The sequence below is a fragment of the Ixodes scapularis genome, unplaced genomic scaffold (genome assembly GCF_016920785.2).
Source record: "Ixodes scapularis isolate PalLabHiFi unplaced genomic scaffold, ASM1692078v2 PGA_scaffold13__105_contigs__length_92229423, whole genome shotgun sequence".
NCBI classification, from domain to species: Eukaryota; Metazoa; Arthropoda; class Arachnida; order Ixodida; family Ixodidae; genus Ixodes; species Ixodes scapularis.
Window position 1 is genome coordinate 11,990,207 of NW_024609839.1, and position 21,694 is coordinate 12,011,900.

At 48.2% G+C, this 21,694-nt stretch overlaps 1 protein-coding gene across 3 annotated transcripts in view; it reads left to right on the plus strand.

Moving 5' to 3' along the window:
- Positions 1–21,694, plus strand: part of LOC8024807 (E3 ubiquitin-protein ligase HERC2) — a 219,161-nt gene that overhangs the window by 114,927 nt on the left and 82,540 nt on the right. For 2 of the 3 annotated variants that reach the window (XM_042289815.1, XM_042289816.1), the window contains exons 40-50: positions 5,133–5,366; positions 6,062–6,206; positions 8,308–8,594; positions 10,378–10,623; positions 11,602–11,731; positions 12,597–12,775; positions 13,433–13,588; positions 16,300–16,606; positions 17,672–17,780; positions 19,137–19,273; positions 21,411–21,622. In XM_042289815.1, the coding sequence (XP_042145749.1) occupies positions 5,133–5,366; positions 6,062–6,206; positions 8,308–8,594; positions 10,378–10,623; positions 11,602–11,731; positions 12,597–12,775; positions 13,433–13,588; positions 16,300–16,606; positions 17,672–17,780; positions 19,137–19,273; positions 21,411–21,622 (2,142 nt within the window). The remainder of the gene's footprint in view (positions 1–5,132; positions 5,367–6,061; positions 6,207–8,307; positions 8,595–10,377; positions 10,624–11,601; positions 11,732–12,596; positions 12,776–13,432; positions 13,589–16,299; positions 16,607–17,671; positions 17,781–19,136; positions 19,274–21,410; positions 21,623–21,694) is intronic. The other variant, XM_040214461.3, reaches the window with a different exon arrangement.

Below are 21,694 nucleotides of genomic sequence, written 5' to 3' on the forward strand. Positions count from 1 at the left end.
GGTTGAATGTGATCCACAATATTCGTAAATGACAATCACACTTTTGTATTTTGAGCCTGGTGGCTGTATTTTTCGTTATTAACGGCCCACTTTGGCAAGTGCTCGAAGAAGGCCCAGCGGAGACCACGTGACATCCAACGCAATCGTCACGTAGGTCGTCTCAAGATGAGCAAAGCTACGGCGAGGCTGACGTCGAAAGGATGGCCTAGTCGTTCCAGCCACTGAAGCGGCTGCTTTTGTACGAATTTTGAGTGACGAGTTAATCTTCTATAATCTTGTAGGGGGACAATAGCGACTTCTGCGACACACAAGGGGCATTCTCGGGAAGAGGGGAGTTCCTCCTTCCCTTCTTCTCTTGTCGTGGCCGAAGGCGAGACAACCTCCGTCACTAGCTGTCAAGGTTCCTAGACGGGCATTGCAAGCGAGGCGTTAGCGACATCTACCAGGTGCTCTTTTCTAATCGTTTTATTCATTTTAAAATTCCTTTTCGTGACTTTTTTAACAAGATATTGGTATGTTCGATGTGATGCTGCTGCTTTGAACACATATAGACCAAAAAATGAGTGCCGAAATTTCGTTGTAGTATCCCTTTAAAACGTTGCAGCCTACTGGCATTGAAGTTCTTGGCGCCGAGAATGAATGCAAAGGTTGTAACATCGGTCCAGATACAGGTATATTCCAGACCCCTGCGTCGGTGGACCATTTGTGCAGCAACTTCTCAACATCTGCAAAGGGAGCTTTGCGTACATGCCGCGCGCCTGAGTGCTGGTTCTGTTCTGCCTTGGCCTTTATGTCCCTCTTGTTTTTCACTAGAGTACTCAAAGTGCTTCTTGGTAGGCCTAAAGCTTCGGCGACGCTCAACTTTTTGTCTCCATTTTCAACCCGCTGGATAGCTTCCAGTTTTGCAGCAAATGTCAGGGACATCCGTTTTTTAGCGTTTGGAGCCATCACTCATGCAAGGCAGTTTGACACACGAAAGAACTACGATCACACGCGTAGCACTACCGATAATCAGTGTTGCCAGATGGTCCCACAAAAAACCGCCAAACGACTGGGAGGTATAGCCCAAATATAGCCAAAGCCGTTAAAAAAATATAGCCCAAAATAGTTAAGACTAAAAACAATGATTTTTAAGCCTTATATTGCCAATTTCTCACACTCATACATACACGTTACAATCCCTGTTTCAACCCTCAGATGCACCACATTTATGTACATTATGTTACTTCTGAATTTCTCAAAAAAAGCTTCGGAATGATGAAAATCCATACAAAACTGGCACTTGCTTCGTAGATTTCAGAATTACAAAACACACAAAGACAGCTTTATTGTGAAGCCCGGGAGATATGATCATACAGTAAAAGAACAAAATACAGAAGGAGAACAGTCAGAACACTGGATGTTTCAAACCAGAACCCCAATATCCCAGGTCTTTACCAATATCCCACCTGTCTCTTCTCCTTTGTGAAGAATATTAGTGTCAAAAATTCATGTTCACGCGATTTTCGACTGTGTTGTCCTTTCTTGGGGTGGGCAGCGACTGGAAGGTAGTCAATTGTATAGCGGTGAAACTGCGGATCTCTCATTTTTACAAACCTGAGTGCCTAAGGATTTTTACAATGGGCACCAAAGCAGCATTTGGAGAGTTCAGTCTACGTCCGAGCCATATGCGTCCGGGTTGAAGGGGCACTACCGAGCCTGTGGTAATAGTGCAATCTGTTTGGTTTGCTCCGCAGCGCTGCAGGGAGGCTGCTTGAACTCTGCAAGCATTGCTTCACTGCGCATTGTGAAAGCACCGAAGTTTGTAGAAGATTGAAGCCTTTCTCCTTCCTCTCTCTCCTCTCGACTAGCCAAAAAAGAAACATTTTTTTTTCGAAACTGATTAAAAGTCTGAAAATTAACAAGCCGAACCTCAAAGTTCGGCGTCGAACCCGAGGTTCGACAAAAGTTCGCCGCATTCTTAGAAATAGCCCAAAATAGCCACATAGCCAACCACGAAATTTTGACGCCAACTAGAAAAAAATGTAGCCCAATTTGGCTATATATAGCCCAATCTGGCAACACTGCCGATAATACCGAGGAGGAGGAGTCGGTGCGGCAAATGCAGTGCGTCGTTGACGTTGCGACAAACTATCCAAGCAGCGGCGTGCGCGCGCCGCTACGTTCAAATGGCGCCCTCGGTGTGTGTGTAGGCAGTCAGAAGTTCTAGACCTTCCCTGATAAGACGAAGCACATTTCGCGTGGAAATGAAACATATGGCAGGTCGGGGTATGCCTCAACTCGCACGATCCTTCGAGCGAGGGATGCAGTGACGGCACTCGGAGCAGCACATTCGGTTCTTTCAACGGGGCCCTTTCGGCCCTCCCGCCGCGGTTGTCGACCTCTCAAGGTCCGATTCGGCTACAATGCAGCACTGTACCTGCTCAGCAGCCTCGAAGGTTGCGGCGAGAAATCGAGACAAAAGCCCCACGAAAATGGTGGGAAAGGCGGCGGCGAGGAGAAAATGGTTTTGTTGACTCCCCGTAGATGGTGCCACGAAAGCTTGTGTACTCTGAAGGCCCGTATTACAAAGAGAGCCCAACTTCTCGATCAGGGTCACGTGGTTTATGGGCCACGTTTTGAATACGAGCTGAGAGGAGGTGACCAACGCGTTTGTCGTCTACGAGCGTCTGCCTTTCCACCCGCTTTCCCCCTCGCCACACGAAAACACAGCGCATGCGTGCTTGCGACCAATGTCCGCTGGACGTGTCCGCCATTAAACTGCAAGTGCTCCCCATGGTTTGAGACCAACCTTCTCTATTGGCGACGTGCACGATCGAAAGCGTCGCTGTGGTTGGCCTTCCACGATTGGCCGAATGCTGACTAAAACGTCAGCAAAGGATTTCTCATTGACAGAAATAAGAGTAATGTAAGAACTTCAATTTCGACCAAGTTCGCAGTGTTGCTTTGAAAGGGTAATGATTTCGAGCTTCCACCATGCCCATTACAAACAGCATCGAACTTGTTGTTTGCAAGGTCATGACGTCACGAGAGGGAACCATACGAGGGCGCCACCAAAACATCTCGCCGCTAATAATCTAGACTATCTGGTGTACCCTCAGTGACGTGACACTGTGGTCCCCGGGATTGCCACTCGTAGCCGTAGATAGGGAAAAAAGGTGTTTTAATGCGAAAGCATTAACTGGGCCCCATGAAGCGAGCCGACGTCATCAGTTTGAAGCACGAAAACAGCACCTAGTTTCCCTGATCCCAAAGATCTCATTGGCTGCCACGCGGCAACGAGGCTCCCATTGGCCGCTGTGTGCGCCAGTTTCAACGACCGCCGCCAGATGGCGCTGCGTGTCCGTGCCACCTAGGGTGCCTACATGTCTGTCTGTCTCAGGGTGAAGACATCCATTGTTGCTCTGAATGTGCACTCGGTGCGTGACTTGGGTAGTAAAATGGCGTCTACGCATTAGCCAAAGCTACGAGCTCGAGCTGAGTGACACGGGATTCCGTGCACTTCAAAGTGCATAAAAAGATGATTGGAAAAAAAAATGGCTGACATGTCACCACTCAAGCAATACCGTGCGTGTGTATGAAGGCACTCTAGTGTCGCCAGCGCGCTGATAAAACTAACCGCCGCAACCTCGTGCCACTACGGGCCCCGTGCAAGTTAAAATGGACACGTTGGAGCACGCTCGGAGGCTTCTGCTCGTCTCGCCGACGATGAACATGGCACCGCCTCTAGCATCCACATTGTCACACATTCATGCTTTCGCATTCACAACTCATCAGAAGTGCTTAGGTTTACCTCGAGCTTTTCTTCCTTTGTAGTTTTGCGGCGGAATTGCAGTAGTTCGGGGCAATGTGGCACATTTTCCCTCAGGTGCGCAGAGATAAATAGTTTAAAATACAAGCTGTAAATTCTTTTAGAATTGAAGTCTTTGCACTGCTTCTTTAAATATTGCGTTAAAAATTATTGTTTCCAAGGAAGTTTTATTTTATGGCATACGTGACCCATCTCGGCCCTTAAGGGGGAACACTGGTCTTGGAGCTTTCTTTCTTATTTTATGACCAAACCCAATGAAACTGCACAAGTTTGTTCAACTTTTTGTGCTGATTTCATATATCTGGTCATTTTCTCAGTCAGTAGAATTGTCCTAGAAATAATTAAAGCTTGACTGCCTTTGTTTGGAAAAACGATAGAAAAAAAACTGCTCAACAAAATATTCTTTTAAACACATGGCTAGATACTACAAAGTGTAGAAAATACAATGTTGGAAGCACTTTTAAGATAAACTTTTTATTAGTGATTTTACCACACACTGAAGTTCAGTGCTCAATGCACGGCTAACAAGTAATATAGAAAAAGATCAAATAGAAATTTTTCTAGACTTATATTAAAAAATCTGCTCTCAACATTGTATGCTTCACGCATTCAGCTACACATTTCAAGTACGGTTATATTTCTATCTGCTCTAGATGCCGAGATATCCCTCCTGCAAATTTTCAACAAGTCCAAAAATTGTGTTTTGTGAAAACAATGTTTTAGAGTCAACTTCAATGCACATTCAGTCCGCATGGATGTTATAAATTGATTTATAGCTCAAATATTCATTCACGAAATTGTAAGCCTGGTAGATTCAGAAGAACAACAGCCATTGCCATTTTCAAAAGATGGCAGTTTCAGGAAGTTTTTGGCTCCAAAGACCCATGTCCCCCCTTAAAAAAAAAATGTTTTTTGGTAGTTTAGTTGGTTACGTGCAAATTTATAGCAGCAAAATTGCAAATTACATCAATGATCATTAAGATACTTGTTACTCAGTTTGTCCTGTCTAGTCATAGTGAACAATATTAGAAGAAAATAACTCTATAGCCTGCACCACCTTCACTGCATAAAATTTCAACATTGAAACGTGTATATCTCATTTTTCTAAACCAACTGAGACTGGGTGGGGAGCGTTTTCTGCCCAGTCTTGGGTGGTTTAAGAAAAGCGTAAATTTAGACCAGCTAACCCACGCCATTATTTTTTACGTATAGTTCGGGAAACACGGTAAGGTTACAAAATTCTTTGGAACGTTGGTCGCTACCCACTTTTTTCGTGACGGTTTTCCCTTTAAGCTCCACACGGCTGGTTTTTGCTTTGCAGACATCTGCGTGCCAGTCCGCGGATGCGCTCCTGCTTGAGCAGAGCGGATCCCTGGCGGCGCTGGCCGTCCTCGGAGGCGTGGACCACAGGGTCCGTCTGGGCGGAACGGTGCACCTGCCCGAGTGTCCTTCGGAGAAAGGAACTGTGGCTGGGATCTCGCTGCGCGGGAAACTCCTGGTGCACTGCCACACGCGAGACATGCTCGTCAAGCGGCCGCTCGAACAGCTTGCTCCCGTGAGTTTAGAGCCCGGTCACTCGTTTTACCGAGAATTGAAACTCAAAAGCTGCCCGTCTCTTCGGTGTAATATCCCAAAGGCACTCTAAATGCTTAGCATTTATGGGTCCTGCGTAACGTCAAGCGACGCCCTGACGTGGCGGTGTTACGTGACGGCGCAGTGTCGGGGTGTCACGTGGCTTTAGCGTTTCCTGACACAATCATCAGGAAACCAAGTTGTCACGCGATCTTGCGTCACATGACCACGTGCTTTTTCGCATATTCTGTTTATATATGGCAGAGAGCACTTTGCAAACGACTTTGCAATTAGAACAGTATTCCTTCTAGCTATTTTAAATGTATTTGTACGGAGCTCTTTACCAGCTTGGGTTCACTCGGTTCCGATTTACGCTTTATGGCATTATGAAGAGTGACTTTTTTTTTCCTCATTTTAGAGCTTGTTGCTCTGTCTTAAACTGTTTTAGAGTGTTTAGAAAAGACTTTTTTAATTAGAACTCTTTCAGAACCTACTTGCATCTTTTCCATACATCTTTTAGAACTCTAAAACTCTTTTACGCCTCTTAAAATCATTTTAGAGCTCTTACAGCTTTTTTTACATATCCCTTAGAGCTGGAACATTTGAGAAAAATGATAGAACTCTTATAATTTTTCTTTCGAGCTCTGAAGAGTGTCTCTTGTATCTGTTTCCTCGTAGAGCGGTGAGAACAGCTTCCAGCTGCAGAAGCTTCCCCTGAACGACGGCATGCTTCGCACCTGGGCCGTGCTCTTGAACCGGGCCGTCTCCGTGTTACCCAAGCTGGGCCTCGACCGCCCCTCCCACTTCGCAGCCGGGAATGAAGGTGACTACAGCACCCTCCCGTTTCTCTGCAAAGAATGCTTCCTTAACGTTGGTCTTTATCTAAAGGCGTGTCAGAATGGCAGCTCTGGTTTTGGCTACAATGCATAGCTTGCTCAGTGTGGGGAAGCCTGGAGTCACTGACACCTGAAAAATGGTTCAGCCTTTCCACAGCCTTTCCGTGAAGAAGGAAGACCAGCGGAGCTGTACTCGATATACTTCTTCGTCGTCATCGTCTGTTTTTCGCGCTGTTTTCTACGATGAATTCCCACCAATGCGCCCAACTATCCATTCTTCTATTATAGCTGGAAAGGTTGCCGCCATCTACGAGCGTTGGAGGAAACCAGACTGGTTGTGTGCTTGCCACCGTCGCTTATAGATGGCGGTAGCTGTCCAGGTAGGTTTGTGTCGACATACCGGACACGATCCTGGGAAACCTAGCTTTTAACAGCTCCGCTGTAAAAGCTCAGGGTGTGACTGCGATTAGTTTCTTGGCTTTCTTGTTGGACTGAAATCTCATTGACTGCGGAGAGGTAAGAAGATAGTCAGGACTTGCTTGGCAATTCTTAAAGGCGCACCATAGTGCTTTTTGAGATCCTCGTTTTGTGGTCATAACTCAGTCTACCAGGCCTAAGCATCCTAAGAAACCCAAAATTGCATTCCCGTGCGGCCAATTTGCGTATTAAAAAAAGCAATCTAAGATTGGGACACCGTTGGTGCAGAACGACAGATGATGCTACCGAACCTGGCCGAATGTGGTCGAACGACGGATGGCGCTGGTCGACCACTCGCGAGCAATGGGCTCCCGCGTAGACAAGCGGCCGACCAGTCCCACGCGGGAACCCATTGCTCATGAGAGCGATGGGTTCCCGCCCATTGCTCTCACACGTGAAGAGGCAGTGTTGGAAGCACACTCTCACGGAAGAAACGTTTGTGCTGGATGCTGATTGGCGGTGTTCATATGCAAGCAACAAAGTTTGCCAGAGTAAAACATTCTTTATGAGTATTTCTTTCAATGAAAGTCATTCAGGTTTTGAGTTTAAATGGAAACATTGCGGCGGAACTTTGCCCGGTTAGGTAAGTAATAAGAAAAAGTACAACGTAGACACTAACCAATTTCTTCAATGTGCCCGACGTTTCTTATGCCGAATGCGACGCCTCTTAAGTGGGGGAAACAAAGAACTTTCCCAAACGTCTCCGTAGACATAAGTATGACGTAAAGAAGACCGGCCACGTCATTGGCTTTGACAGCAGCTCCATCCTTGACACAGAAGGAAACTGGAGAAAGCGGCTCTTAATAGAATCTTGGGACATACAAAATACAAGCAACAACCTGAACCGATTCCAAGCAGCTATATACACGGGCTAAAGTGCGCCACACTCAGAAACAGAAGAAGAAAACAAAGCTAAGAGAGAAGAAAACGACGACAGGTTGCTACCTTTGGGCCCATATACTGTCACCCGTGAACAAGGAGCCGAGCTGGCGTCGAAACATCGGGCACATTGAAGAAATTGGTTAGAGTCTACGTTGTACTTTTCTGGTTTTGAGTTTAACGTATCTCTTGTGCAGCCGCACTAGATATGTTCAGGAAACCAAGTGTTTTTCAGTTTTTTTCTAAACTTTTTGTGCTTACCTACCGAGACATGGCCTACCCCCACTTTTTAATGAATTTCAGGCAGCAGGCGGTGGGCAATGACTCGGGATATTACGGTATAATCTACATTGTCTGGTAAAATTGTGCACAAGAGGAATTGGAAGTATGAGCTTTATCTTGTGTGTTGCTGTCCTTTTGCAATGATAACTGAAATATACGGGTGGCTTTGTATCCACCATAAAATCCTGAGCAATCGCCCACTCAGATTTTAGAGATAATCATGTAAACCTGGGGAATGGGTGCTCCTTGGGTCAACAATATGTAAAGATATATCCTTTGTGTATTTTCCGAATGTTATAAAATTGAGGGGTGGGCGCTTATTGTGGAATGGGCAGATGGTCGGTATTTATTAGCATTTTTCGTTTCATTTGTTCCGCAACTAGACGAGACAACTTGCGTCATCTTGCCCGATCCTTGACGCTTACTTTGGTCGTTTTGTTTCTCAATCAGCATCCAGCGTCAACGTGGGCCTGCTGACTCGGCAGCACCTCCTGCTTGGGACAATTCGTGCCACTCGCGTGCTGGCGTCTCAGCAGTCTGTGCTGAGAAAAGTTTTGATGCAGAGCATCGCTGAACAGCAGCAGCAGCAGCAACCGCAGTCAATGGCCGACAGCACCTGTGCTGAAGAAGATTCGACCGCCGACGCCTTTGCACCAGTCACTCTCACGGAGCAAGTGATGGCCGCCGCCACGCAACCGTCACCGCTTCGGCCTCTTTTCTCCAGGCTCGAGTTGGAGGTGGGTGTTCCTTGCACGCTTTTCTGGAGGGCAATGAATGTTGTAGCTCTTACTGAGGTAGCTGTTAGTGACAGGAGTCGTGAGGAAACAGTTGAATGCTCCGACTACTTCACAAATTGTTATTACTTCTGGCTCCTCTGAAGGCTCTTCATCGCTCTCTGCTAAGTCATCCTCGGAAGGTTGCTTCGCCTCCCTGAGGACTTCCACGATGTCGTCTGTTGTCAACTCGGAGCAAACAATTCATCGTTCACCGAGGCATAAACCTCGGGAGCGATGACTGTTGCAGCACTTTTTTCAGTGCAAAACGACTGAATTGATTATTAGAGCTCCACATCACACGCACATGCAAAATCAAAAAACGAATGCATACAATTCCCAAAACAAAGCCCCCCCCCCCCCCCCCAAAAAAAAAAAAAGAAAAAGCTTATTTTGGAGCGGAGTAAGCGAAGTGGCGCATCCTCAGTCAACAGCACAAGCAGAACAAGAGTAAAGAAAAGTATGCAGAAGTGCACACAGCAGGGGGGGGGGGGGCGGTAGAGGCAGCGCTGCATTCGCCACGCCGCTTCCTCCGTCGCCGCATCACGCATTCCGTTTTGGCCCGGTCCAAATATAATTTGTTAGTGTGCAACCTTGTGTCTAGATGGTGCTACGTGACTAGGTTGCTGCGTACAGACTTAGCAGCAACGTAGTCCCATAGCGCCACCTAGACACAAAGTTGCATGCTAACAAGATATTTTGAACCCAAAACCGAGAATGTTTGGTGCTGCAATGGCAAAGGGGTGCGGGAGCGGTGTCAACCGTCGCCGCTGTCGCAGTATTTCTGTCCTCTATGTGCGTCAATTGAAAGCGACAGTTTACACAAAGTCGACTACTATTGACCTAGAAAATTTTTAATACCCGTCACTTTTGCTTTGTGGAACTGCGCACTCCATTAAACAGAAATATTCATGAAATAGAAATTTGTTGTAATTGTCGGAGAAACACTTTGAACACATAGGAGATTGGTCGTGAATTTATTTTTGCTTCGATAAACGGGCGTTTTCGTAGTAGAGGTGTTCGTTGTAAAGGCATCTGACTGCATGGCAATGAAAAAGACCGCATCTCCACGTGGTGAATGATGTTGATTGGGGCGAAGCTCTGGTGGTGCTTGTCTGTAGACGCTGAGCCGCAGCATGCCGAGCCTTTCATTCGTTTTCATCCATTTCAGAAAGACAATGTGTGGTATGGAACGCGGTTAGATACGCATTTGAGCATTTGACCACAGCGCCCTCTCATCTATAAACGTTGAGCCAATGCATGCAAAGTTTAACGCGATTATATACGCATGTGACCGCAGCGCCCTCTCCTGTATAGACGCTGAGCGGCTACCTGCAACGTTTCATCCATGACAGAAACCCCAGCTCTTGAGTTACTACCACATCTCAGAGCCCCCTACTCGTCCCGCAGTCGTGGCCGAGTGGTTAAGGCGATGGACTAGAAATCCATTGGGGTCTCCCCGCACACGTTCAAATCCTGTCAACTGCGCAAACTTTTTTTTTTTTTTTTGCCTTGCACGAGCACGTGAGCTCACGAGCACCAGCAAGATCGATGTGAGCAAGGATGCTGGACAGGCAAGGCTAGACTCAAGGAGCTTTGCTCCTAGAGAGGATTTCCAGGTTACAGTGGTTCAGAATTGTCATATTTACCGATGGTTACGAGATCTTCGATGGGGTCTAGATTGTGTTTTAGTCTGGCCTGTATGAAAACTGGTCTGTCATAACTGTTATTCGACTCTTTTTGGCAGGCTGCCGCCGTGGCTCTTGTCCAGTTTCTGACGGCGGAAGGCACCCGGCACGAGGTGGCGGTGGCGCCCTCTGCCCAGCTGCCCTGCTCAGAGTTCAGGGAGGACGCCGAAGAAGAGGAGGAGGGCGCCCTGCGAATGGCCTCTCCCTCCAGCGAGGACGGTGCCACGGCCGCCTGCGTGGCAGACCACGTGGCAGACGATGCGACGGCCGTTTTGCCCAGCAGGAGCCATAGGGCCAAAGCAAAGGTACACCCACGAATCAAGGGAACTGTTTCAGTTCTAATTACCACCTCGCATGTTTGCCTCAGAGTGCACTCGACTTTGTGGCAACCGCCCGTGACCTCTTGCGACGAGAGAGCACACTGGCACATTGGCGCCGTTTGTCGGGTAGCCCCGGAACATTCCTGGTTTGCATATAACTAAGGCTGAGTTCGTGCGGGGCGGGTGCTATCTTTCTTCATGACCGTTTTACACTATTATAAGTCAACTCATTTGCAGGTTGACCCTTCCATAATTGCTTGCCAGCCAAAAAAACATTTGCAGTTTTATATTTCGATTTATCGATCAAACAGTCGTATGCTGAATTCCATTTTATGAGGAACGCGATGGACGCTAGCTTCAACCTCAAACTTGAGACATGCAACGCTGCAATAGCGTTGCCACATTCTTCTTTTGTACCGTTTCTTTTTCTCCTATTCTTTTTTTTTAGTTCTTACAGCTGCCGAAGTCTTCTCGAAGCATCTCGAGGTCCTCTCTCGTGTCTCTTCTGTTTTCTACTTTCTTTCTCTGTCGTCCTCTTTTTGCACGCATGCATAGCCAATGGAGTTGGGACGCGGGTGTTTAGCCCCCGCCAACTCTCTTCGACTGTGGCACTCTTCATTTTGTGAGGGTTAAATGCGGTAAGCTTCACTAAACGTGCAAATCTGCATTAATCGGTGAACCACCCCTTGTTTGGTTTTTCGATTTCAAAACATTAATACGTGAAACACTCGTATTTCCTGTTGGTCCCTAGCTCTTCTCTAGCTTACGGAGCCTTTCCATGGAGCGATATTGCCCCTGGAAAGATATAGATGATATTGTCATGTAGCAGTATGGTTACATTCCCTCGTACCACAGCCGTTTTATTTTTGAGCAACCTTAGTTTCGAGCAGCCTTAGCTTTGGGCGATGTTAGTTTCGGGCAAAAGTTTGACAGCTAACATTTTGTCTGGATCTGTATCGGCAGGGAGCAACGTCTCGGCGGCCATCGCTGCCGACACCAGCTGGAGCGGCGCAGTCGTCTGTGCCCATCGTCCAGCAGCTCGTCGAGATGGGGTTCTCGAGACACGGCGTCGAAGTTGCCCTCAGTGCTCTAGGTGCGCCATCTTTTTTCTCACACATAACCCGGGGAGGATCGGTTAGCCTGCAATGGCTCGGAAGAAGCTGCACGACGGATGCGAGGGAAAATATCCTTGCGCGCATCGCACCATGCTGCGGCACAGCCGGTTCGACCAAAGTGGGCAACCAGCGTGTGCTTATATTAGTGGCTCTGGGATAGTATTAGTGGCCCATTAATTATGTAGATTTTTTTTTGTATTGATCTTTTTTTTTTAATTTTGGCTTGCAGTCTGCAATTTCCTCTTTTTTCTTTTTGGCTTAAGTTTTGTAACATTGTTTACCATTCCGTCGGACATCGCGGAATCTCCGACGAGATTCACTTTAATTGTGTAATCCGCGGTTTCAATTCCCGTGACATGCGAGCTGGTAGCAGGTTCTGGCGTGTTTTTGTCGCACCACGAAGGTTCGAATTTAACGTGTCTGCGATCTGCTTGCACAACGATGGTTTCTATGACTTACAAGTTTTTTGCGGGTTCACGCGTGTTTATCGCACCATGCGATGCAAATCTTCAGTCTCTATGACAAGTGAGTTCGTGGCAATTTGCGGCGTGCTTATTTCGTCGTCAAACGTAAAGTTGCTGCATTCACGATCTGCAGTATCAGTTCCCAAGACATAGTTTTTGGCGAGCGCCCCTACCCCCCTCTCTGTGTTTATCGCTTATTTCTTTATAATGTTTTGCTGTCCCATCGTCACAAATCACCTACGTACCTAACATTTTCCACCATACTGTATCGCTTCGTCGTGGGTGGGCAGATAATTGGGATTTTATGGTGGGTACCACTTGTGTTGTGCATTCGGTGTTGGGATTCTTTGACTTGTTCTCTCTCTCTTTCACCGAGCAGCGGGTTCGTTCCACGTGATGCCCAGTCCCGAGGCGATTGTTTCCTGGCTTTTGGAGCACGAGGATCAGGTGCCTTACCTCTCGGACGACGAGAGCATAACGTCCCTGGACAACTGTTCAGAGTCGGATTCCTTTTCGGATGACCTTTTTGATGGCGATGCCAGTGGATCTCTCAGGGAGGTAGGGTGGGCCAGTTTCTTTTTAATTTATTTTAGGAAAATATTTTTCTAACTGTTCTTCTGTCCTGTGCAGTATTGGATTAAAGGCAATGCAATCCAGGTGTAAATGAATCAGTAGAGTAAATGTCATTCTTTCCTTGTTTTTTTTTAATATGACTACAACTTTTCTATAGTGAAGTCACTATAGCAGTACTACCCCAAATTTTTATACCAGTATTACAAGCCTGTGTCAACTTTGCTTTATTATACTCTGCGACAACTTTTCTTAGCAATGCAGTGGAAGGTACAGGCCCGCGTCCCCTCTCCCACTTTGAGTGTACGCAGGCTCTCCTCCTCCCCCAATTTTGGGGAGAGGAGGAGAGCCTGCGCACACTCAAAATGGGAGGAGGACGCGGGCCTGTACCTTCCACTGCATTGCCAAGAAAAGTTGTCGCGGAGTATAGTATACTTTTATCCTCACTACATACTCTCCACAGCAAAATTATCTTTGATATGCAACTTGGCGTGTGGTAGAGTGACTTGCCTTAGGTATAATTTTCTCTTGGCTCTCCTACTCACAGTAGTGGCAAAAGTGATTCTTTCACCTACAGACACTGTAAATGATGTAGATTCAGCGAATGTTTTTGATTTATCTGTAGTGCGCTTGTTTTGGTTGCAGGCAACGACAAGCACGACGTATCTGTGCAGAGGAGACTTTGCGAACAACGACGATTACGCCCATCATGTCCGGGACCGGATCGAGCGTGGCATGTGGGTCCGCTGTTGCCGGACCTATGAGGAAGTTCACGAGGGCGACATTGGCCGGGTGGTCGAGGTGGGTGCAGCCGTGTTTGCCAGCATAAAGCTGTGTAAGCTTATATTTGTGCACAACTAGGGCTATACTATCAAGATTTGGGAGATCAGGAAGTCTCACTGTAGTATAAGACTCCGATACTGTAGTAGTGGAATCGGTGTTTGTGCCACTTGCTGTTTTTTCACCACACTTAGTTACAAGCTTCGCTTAAAATAGCTATAAAAAAATTAAAAAAAAAAAAGTCGAAAGACACATAAGCACTTTTTATGAGTTGCGAATGCGTAAGCATAAATAGAACGCCGTGGAGTGATTTGCGGAGTTTTGTGGCGCGAGTAATGTTTTCGAGTTGTGGCAGAAGGCCTGGTGACGATGTGGATGCTAGAGGCATGGCCATGTTGGTTGGCGGCAAGACGAGCAGAAGCTTCCGAGCGCACCATTGTGTCCGTTTTAATCGGTGCGGGGCCTGTAGTGGCATGGGGTTGCACGTGGCATTCGAACTATGTGTGCAAAATATATTCAAAGTCGTAAGTCATCTAAGGCACACATTCAATATTGAAAATAAAAAAGAATGTTGTCATGTATGACAAATGATGAGGCGGCTAATAACTGAAGAAACTAAATGTTTAATGGGGCACACTTCTGCCCAAAAATCAAAATAGAAGAAGGTTAGCGTCGCAGACGTCGATGTCGGCGAAACAGCAGGATGGAGCGCTGGGGTGAGACTGGCCTCGGATTGCCACTCAAAGAAGCTTTTGTACTTGCGTGGGTTTCTGGAATGTTTGGCGTAAAACGTTCGGCGCATAAAACATTCATACCTTGATCAGAAGACAAGGTTCTCGAACTCACGAGAACGCTAAGTTGAAGGAGTAAATAAAAGAAGTGGCCGCTCCCAGGAATCGAACTTTGGGGCGCCGTACAAAAGTCAAGCACGGTAACCATTCGGCAAGGCTCGCACTCCCTCGGCGACATGCGCAATAATATGAACCCCATTTGTTTTGGCCTTCAAAGAGCTCCGAATACGGTGCTCAGAAGAGCAAATATTGCACAGATCACGGGAAGTGCACATACTCATTATTCTCGATATGGCGACATACCATGGGCTGGACGATGCGATGGCAGCACATGACGGACCAACGTTGTGACGGACAAACGGCCGCTACTTCTGACATGTCATTTGTTGTACCGACCAATCGATCTTCAAGTGCACAACACCGAGCGGAAGGGATATAAGTGCAAAACAATCGCACGACAAGCGGTCTTACTTCACACGCCGGAAAAGGGGTGGAAAAAAAAATGTGGTCAGGTGTAGCCACGTGACTTGCAGCTATGAGCTTCCGTGCTCGTGTTTCGGTTTTGAGCAGCTGAGTTTTTTTGGCTTTATCAAAAATATATGGGACTCTGCAGCAAAATATTGATTGAGTAGTCACCTAACTTCATATTACATTGCCTGGCAAAAAAAAAAAAAAAATTGGGGGGGTGTTGGTGTCCTTTTAACCTTTTGGGGTCATGTGAGCTTTCCCCTTGAAGGCCCCTCGGGTCAGATTAGTTTAAGCAAAAAACTATGAAATCACTGAGTGACTTCGAATTCAACTCTGCATATGTACTAGGATCAATATGTTATGTTTGAAACAACTTTGCACTCTCCTGAACGTTTTCATTTGAATGATTGAGCTGCAAAAATACCATAGTGGTATTTGTGCAGCGTATGATACCTTTCGAAGCAAATGCCGGGGTGCAAGCCAGGGTGTCGAGGGCAGCTTTTACAATAGAAACAGTTAACGTCTTTGCTCTTCAACTTTCTTGTAACTGCAGACTGCACGGTCCACAGACTGCACAGTCCGTAAAACGCAGATGGAGTAAAGGCTGCCACGTTGAACTTCCCCCGCTTCTAGCAAAAAAAAAACTAAGTACAAATGCATACCGGACAAGAGACGGCGCAGGTTGAAATTGCAAAGGAGAAATGGGCCTGTCGGGGCAGCAGTTCTGCAGAACCGGAGATACCGACAGACGACCCCAAAGGGTTAATTCTCAGGTCAAGGATCAAAGCGCTTAGGGATGATATTTTTCTGTTTTTTTTTACTTTGAATTTGACCTTGCAGAGTTACGACATTAGGCCTAACGAGTTCCTGGCTTCTTACACTTAGACTACTTGATTTGTGACGTTAAAAACCTTTGACATTGAAGATTGCTGCCATTGACCTCGGGAGCCAAAATACACATTAGGCTTAGCATAGAAACTTTGGACGGTTATATCTCTTCAGTTCACAAGTTCAAGGTCAAGAGGTCACACAGGGTTTGTACAAAGCTGGATTGTGACGTCCTTCCAAATAACTGCCATTGTCCTTGGAGCCAAAAATCCTTGTTGGGATCATTGTGATTACTTTGGAAGGTCACACTCCAAGGTCACAGGCTGAAGGTCGAACTGTCGCGCAGGTTTTGGATGCAGGTGGATTGTGACAGCCTCTAAGATGCTGCCGTTCTCCTCAGGAGCCAAGAAAACCCATTAGGCTTAGCTTTGCATGCAGCTTTGGAAGGTCATATTAGCAAGTTCGTTCAAGGTCAGGGTGTCGCGTAGGTTTTGGACGCAGGTGGATCGTGACGGCCTTTAAGTTGGCTGGCATTGACTTCAGGAGCCCAAAAAAACTGTTAGGCTTAGTATCAAAACTTTGGAGGGTCTTATCTTTAAGGTCACAGGTTCAAGGCCAAAGTGTCACATGGGGTTTTGTACACAGCTGGATCGCGACGGCCTGCACGACCTGAACGTCCTGGTCAACTGGCAGCGCAAGGGCGGTGTCTACTGGGTGCGCTACATCCACGTGGAGCTCCTCGGCTACTCGCACTCGTCCAGCCCTCCGCCGACGCCCGCTCCGGCCACTCCGGTCCCCTTAACGACAGCGACGCAGTCTGCAACGCAGTCCGGCGCCCTCCGCGTCGGCGACCGGGTGCGGGTGCGGCCGACGGTGTCGCAGCCCAAGTACAAGTGGGGGTCGGTGTCGCGCTCGAGCGTCGGCACGGTCACCAGTGAGTGCTCTGCGTTGAGTGAGTTGCCCCGGAGACAGAAGCAGGACGCTTTGAAGGGTCTCTCGATCATCTCTCTTGAGGTTTCATTGAGGGAGAGCCGTCGGTGCACAATGGTCAGTGTCACGTCAGAGCCCCTAGTAGGCTACGCTTCAGAGGGCTTCAAATCATTGTTGCCAGTTACCTGAAGCTCGATCTGAAATCACGGGAAACTGGCTTTCCGGCCTCCGGAGACTCGGAGACAGTCTGCGGCAGCGTGAAACGATATCGCCCGAGCTTCTCGACATCATATCCAAAGCTTAGAAAATCGCATTTTCAGATCGTAACCGGTGCCAGTTGCACCCGCCATGCGCTAACTACCGTAATGTCGTCGCCGACAAGAAAATTGGGTAACGAAAAGCCGATACTCTAAGCGTACCTTATCTAGTGGCTCTGAGCGGCGCGAGGACTTAGTGGCCGCCGACGGGTGAACAATGCTATCTAAAAGCGACGATTTTGCGACACTTGCGGCCTCCACTGCTGTCCTTCTACAAAGATTCAGCGCCACGTCGGCACCATCGGGGATAGGGAACCTATACTGGATCTAGGATGTCGAAGAGGGATAGTTTGTTGCTTCAAATTCTCGGTGCAGGGACCCCAAGATGGTATACTTAAATTTCCTCTTTTCGGTTTTGGTGGTTTTGCTTGTTAACTTGACATTTGTCTTTGCGGGGTCTTATTTTCTCTTCAACCCAGCCGGCTTCTATTTTTGCAAGTTGTAGAATTGTCACATACTGTTTTGTTGAAAAGAAATGTTCTCGCAATCAGACACGGTTACTGAAACTAGCTTAGACGTATTATCATACTGATGCTTCGTACGAGGCAAATTGCTTTTTACAGATCGGGTTCACTTGACAGTGTAATTTTTCCCTCTCACACTTCTAGAAATGTTTAACACAGCATTGCCCGCTCATTACTGCCTGCTATCCCACCAAACTTATGATTAGTTTTTGTGTGGAATGTTGATTTATCTGGGGAGTTCCGAAGGTCTACTTTTGTACAAATGAGTTGGATTGTCTTGGCCGACCCCACCCGAATCCGTTGCAGGCATAAGCCGCACCGGGCGAGACGTGACCGTAGACTTTCCACAGCAGTCCAACTGGATGGGCCTGGTCTCCGAGATGGAGCGTGTGCCCACCCTTCACGAGAATGTTATGTAAGTGGTCGCAAAACGGTAGGTCCTCTTCCCTGCAAGGGCCCACCATTATGCCGAGGACATTTCCTTCACAAGGGAAGGAAAACTCGTGATGCAATTCAAAGGTTATTACAGTTGAACCTCAATTTTACGAAACCCGATTTTATGCATTTCCCGATTTAACGAACAAATTCGGATTCCCTGTGCAGCCTATGCATGAGGTCTCCCTTCCTCGATTTTACAAAGTTCCCTATCTAACAAAATAATTAGCGGGTCCTAGTGACTTCGTTAACTCGAGGTTCAACTGTATAAAACCCTTAATGTTTGCGAGCCCCTAATTTTCACGAATTTTGTCAATTGTAAAATTCACTAACTTTAGTGGGCACGAATATTTCTATTGTCTGTAGAGGCGAATTCCAGCCTTTAGAATTCACAAAATGTAATGGCAGTGAAAAAGTTCGAGGGCACCTTAGCACTTCTTATGAGCTGTAAATGCGAAAGTCATCTTCTTGCTCCCCTCGTTCGTCTGCGGTGTAGTGGTGTGGACGGCCACGTTTCGCTACTGCAGAGGCTACGGCCAACGGCCGAGCGGGCACTGTCGTGAAGTGGCCGCGCCGCACTGAGCTCTGCCGTGCAGCCTGTCGGGTTTGCCCGAGCAGGCTGTGCGGCCAGGCCCGCACCTCTTACCGGCGGCCGTGCCGCTGCGTGCGCTGCGCCGCCATGGAGAGGGCTTCTCTGGTGGCGTTTTTTGGAACTACGCCGCGCGAGAGCTAATGGGAGCCTCGTTCCTTGAAGACGCGCGCCAGCCAATGGGAGCCAATCCATCAGGTCGCGGCTTCACTTCACCCCATTGGGAGAGGGGAGTTTAGGTGCCGTCTGGCGCATCGTCAAAGCTGATGAGGTCAGTTTGCTCCGTGAGACAGTTAACGCTTTCACATTAATAAAACTCCGCCACCAATTTCGCGAAAAATCAGGACCAGGGAAAGGCTTTTACAGTGTATTCAAAAGTTATTAGACGAAAAAAATCACTTTTCATTTTAATTGAATAGATTAGTATTCGATTTGCTATTAGAAAATTGGGAATATTCATGCACCCCCTAATAGGAATGATGGGTTATGTGTAGAACACGGGTTCTCAGACTGGTATTTACTTTGCACGGTTAACGGAAACAACCGAGGAAATTTGACAGCTCAGGAACGCTTGTGGGAACCCTGGGAGGTTGGCAGAAGCTATCTGAGAGCCCATGACTGAATAGACGGGGCTAGGCTGTATGAACAAGTATTTACCGCAAAAAATAAAAAAAACTTTCATTTGGTAGGGGTTGGTCTGTAGATTGTACTCAAGACTTGTCCGATTGATCTCTCTAATTTTTCCAGCTGTGACGGGTGTGATGCCACCCCGTTGGTTGGGTCGAGGTTCAAGTGCCGCTTCTGCAGAAACTACGACCTCTGTGAACGGTGCTTCAAGACGAACCAGATCCACAAGCACCCTTTCAACCGCATCGTCAGGCCTGGTTAGTACATCACTTGTGTCTTCATACTTTGTTTGTGTGTTTTGTTTTCCCGAGAAGACACTTGATGTTTGGTCTGTACTTCGTTGAATTATGATTGCCTCTAAATGAAGCAGGAACTGTTAAGTATGTCTGTACTACTTTAATATATACTAAGTTGGAAGCAATTTTACTATATAACGTGCCGCTCTATAGGGATCGTAGGCAGAAGCTGTTGGTATAGGAAATCCATAAAGAGAACTTAAGTTCCTTAGCAAAACATCAGCCATCATTTTGATGCTTTGCATGGAGTTTGCAAGTAGGACATAAAATGGACGTCCGACTCGGACATAGATGGGTTCCAATGCAGACGGTTTCCTATTTGGACCGGTTTCGACAGGAATGAGTTTTGATGGGGGCTAGTTCTTATGTGGGTGGGTTTTTCATGTAGGTAGTTTCCATCATACACGGGCTCCAACATTGGTGGGTTTTAACGTGGGCAGTTTCCGATTTATGTGGTTCCCAATTTGGGCGGGTTTTAATTTGGACGGGTTCGTACTTGAACTGGTTTCAACATGGACATGTTCTAACATCAGGGGGTTCTGACATGGGCAGGTTCTAACACGGACAGGTTCGAGCATTAATGGGTCTTGACGTGGGCAAGTTCTGATTTGGACAAGTTTCAATGTGGGCGGGTTTTATTGTGGTCAGTTTCTGACTTCGACAGGTTCTTATTTGGGCAGGTTGGGGGGATTAGGTATCTTCACGTGCGGGGGACTGGTGCTGAAAGGGAACCTGATGCCCGTTTCACCGCACTGCCAATGGCTACCAGCAGGGGTGGTCATTGGGCCGGGTTTGCCAAAGTATTGCCAACAACGATGATCCCGGTATCGAACAACATTTATTGGGAAACGGGGGTCCCCAACGAGAGGACTGCGGCCAAGCGAGCCCTGGACACAGGGTGCCCGCAGCGCCTACCGACCCGAGGATCAAAGGGAATGGGGAACAGAGTCCTCACCGGCGTGCCGAGCTCACGCCGCTACCTGTCGTCGCAGGAGATGAAGCCAGAGCTCTCCGCAGATGGACATCCACTCGGAGGAGGAACTGTCGGAGCCAGGGGAATCTCTGGCGTTGAATCATCACCGGTCGGACGAGGTCACGCTGCGACTCGACCCGTTGTCCGGAGTCCAGTCCAGGATTCCCCGCCAGGCGGCCGTCCACTCGGAGGAGGGAACGCCCGACCGTCCCGCACGATCCATCGTGGCCCCCTTGAAAAGGAAAACACCCGGAGGAGCACGAGAGAGTAGGCCAGCGGCGGTGCGTTCTCTCCCCAACACCATACGGAACGAGCTAGCTGGAAGTCGAACAAGTCCGGCCAGAACGTCTGCGGTTTACGGCTCGTCGGGGGAGGGCAAACCAGTGGGTCTTATGATCCCCCTTTAAACATTTGGCACCCCTTTAGGGAAAGGTGCACCTTTAGGGAAAGTGCCAGATATTCACCCTGCTGGCCCACTCTCTCGCACTCCTCCGGACGTCTCCTGTTTCAAGGGAGCCGCGACAGATCACGTGGGAGAATCGAGCATTCCCTTCTCCAAGTGGACAGCCCTCTGGCGAGGAGTCCTGCACTGAACTCCGGGCGACGGGTCGAGTCACGGCGTACGAGCCCGTCCGACTGGCAATGACTCAACGCCAGCATTTCCCCTGGCTCTGACAGTCGGCTTTCCCTCCTCCGAGTGGATGTCCGTCTGCCGAGAGCTCTGGCCTGAACTCCCGCGATGACGGGTAGCGGCGTGAGCTCGGCCCACTGTCTCCGCTCGCAATATCCCTTTGGCTCTCAAGTCTGGGGACACTGCGGGCACACTGTGTTCACAGCTCGCTCGACAGCAGTGTCTCGTTTGGGGACCCCAGTTTTTCAATAAACACCGTTGGATACCATGATTATCGTTCTTTGCAAGGCGAACCCAGTGCAGGAACCGCCCTCGCTGGTAGCCGTTTGCCGTGCGGTGGGGTGGGCATCGGGTTCCCCGGACATAAAGGTGCCCCACAAGGCTCCGATTTGGGCGGGTTCTGACGTGGACAGGTTTCAACGTGGGTAAGTTCTGACATGGATGGGTTGCAAATGTGCAAAGCAAAAGCCAAAAACCATTTCGTGGTCCCGCAGGGGCACTGCCGATGTATGGGGGCTACCCGGGCGAGCGGACGCGCAAGAGGAAAGACCTGGATGGCACTCAGGCCGGTTCCGTGGGAGCACCCCTCCTGGAGGAGTGGGGGCACTGCGTCAAGAGCCTGACGGTCTCTTCCAACGAGAGCAGCCTGCACCGTCTCATCGACGGAACCCGTTCGGCCTGGCAGAGCTGTGGCACGCGGGGAAAGGTGAGTCTCCGGCATTGCTGTGCGCACCCATTTCCATCATAGTTCTCTTTCTTTAGCAACACAGTGTTTTCT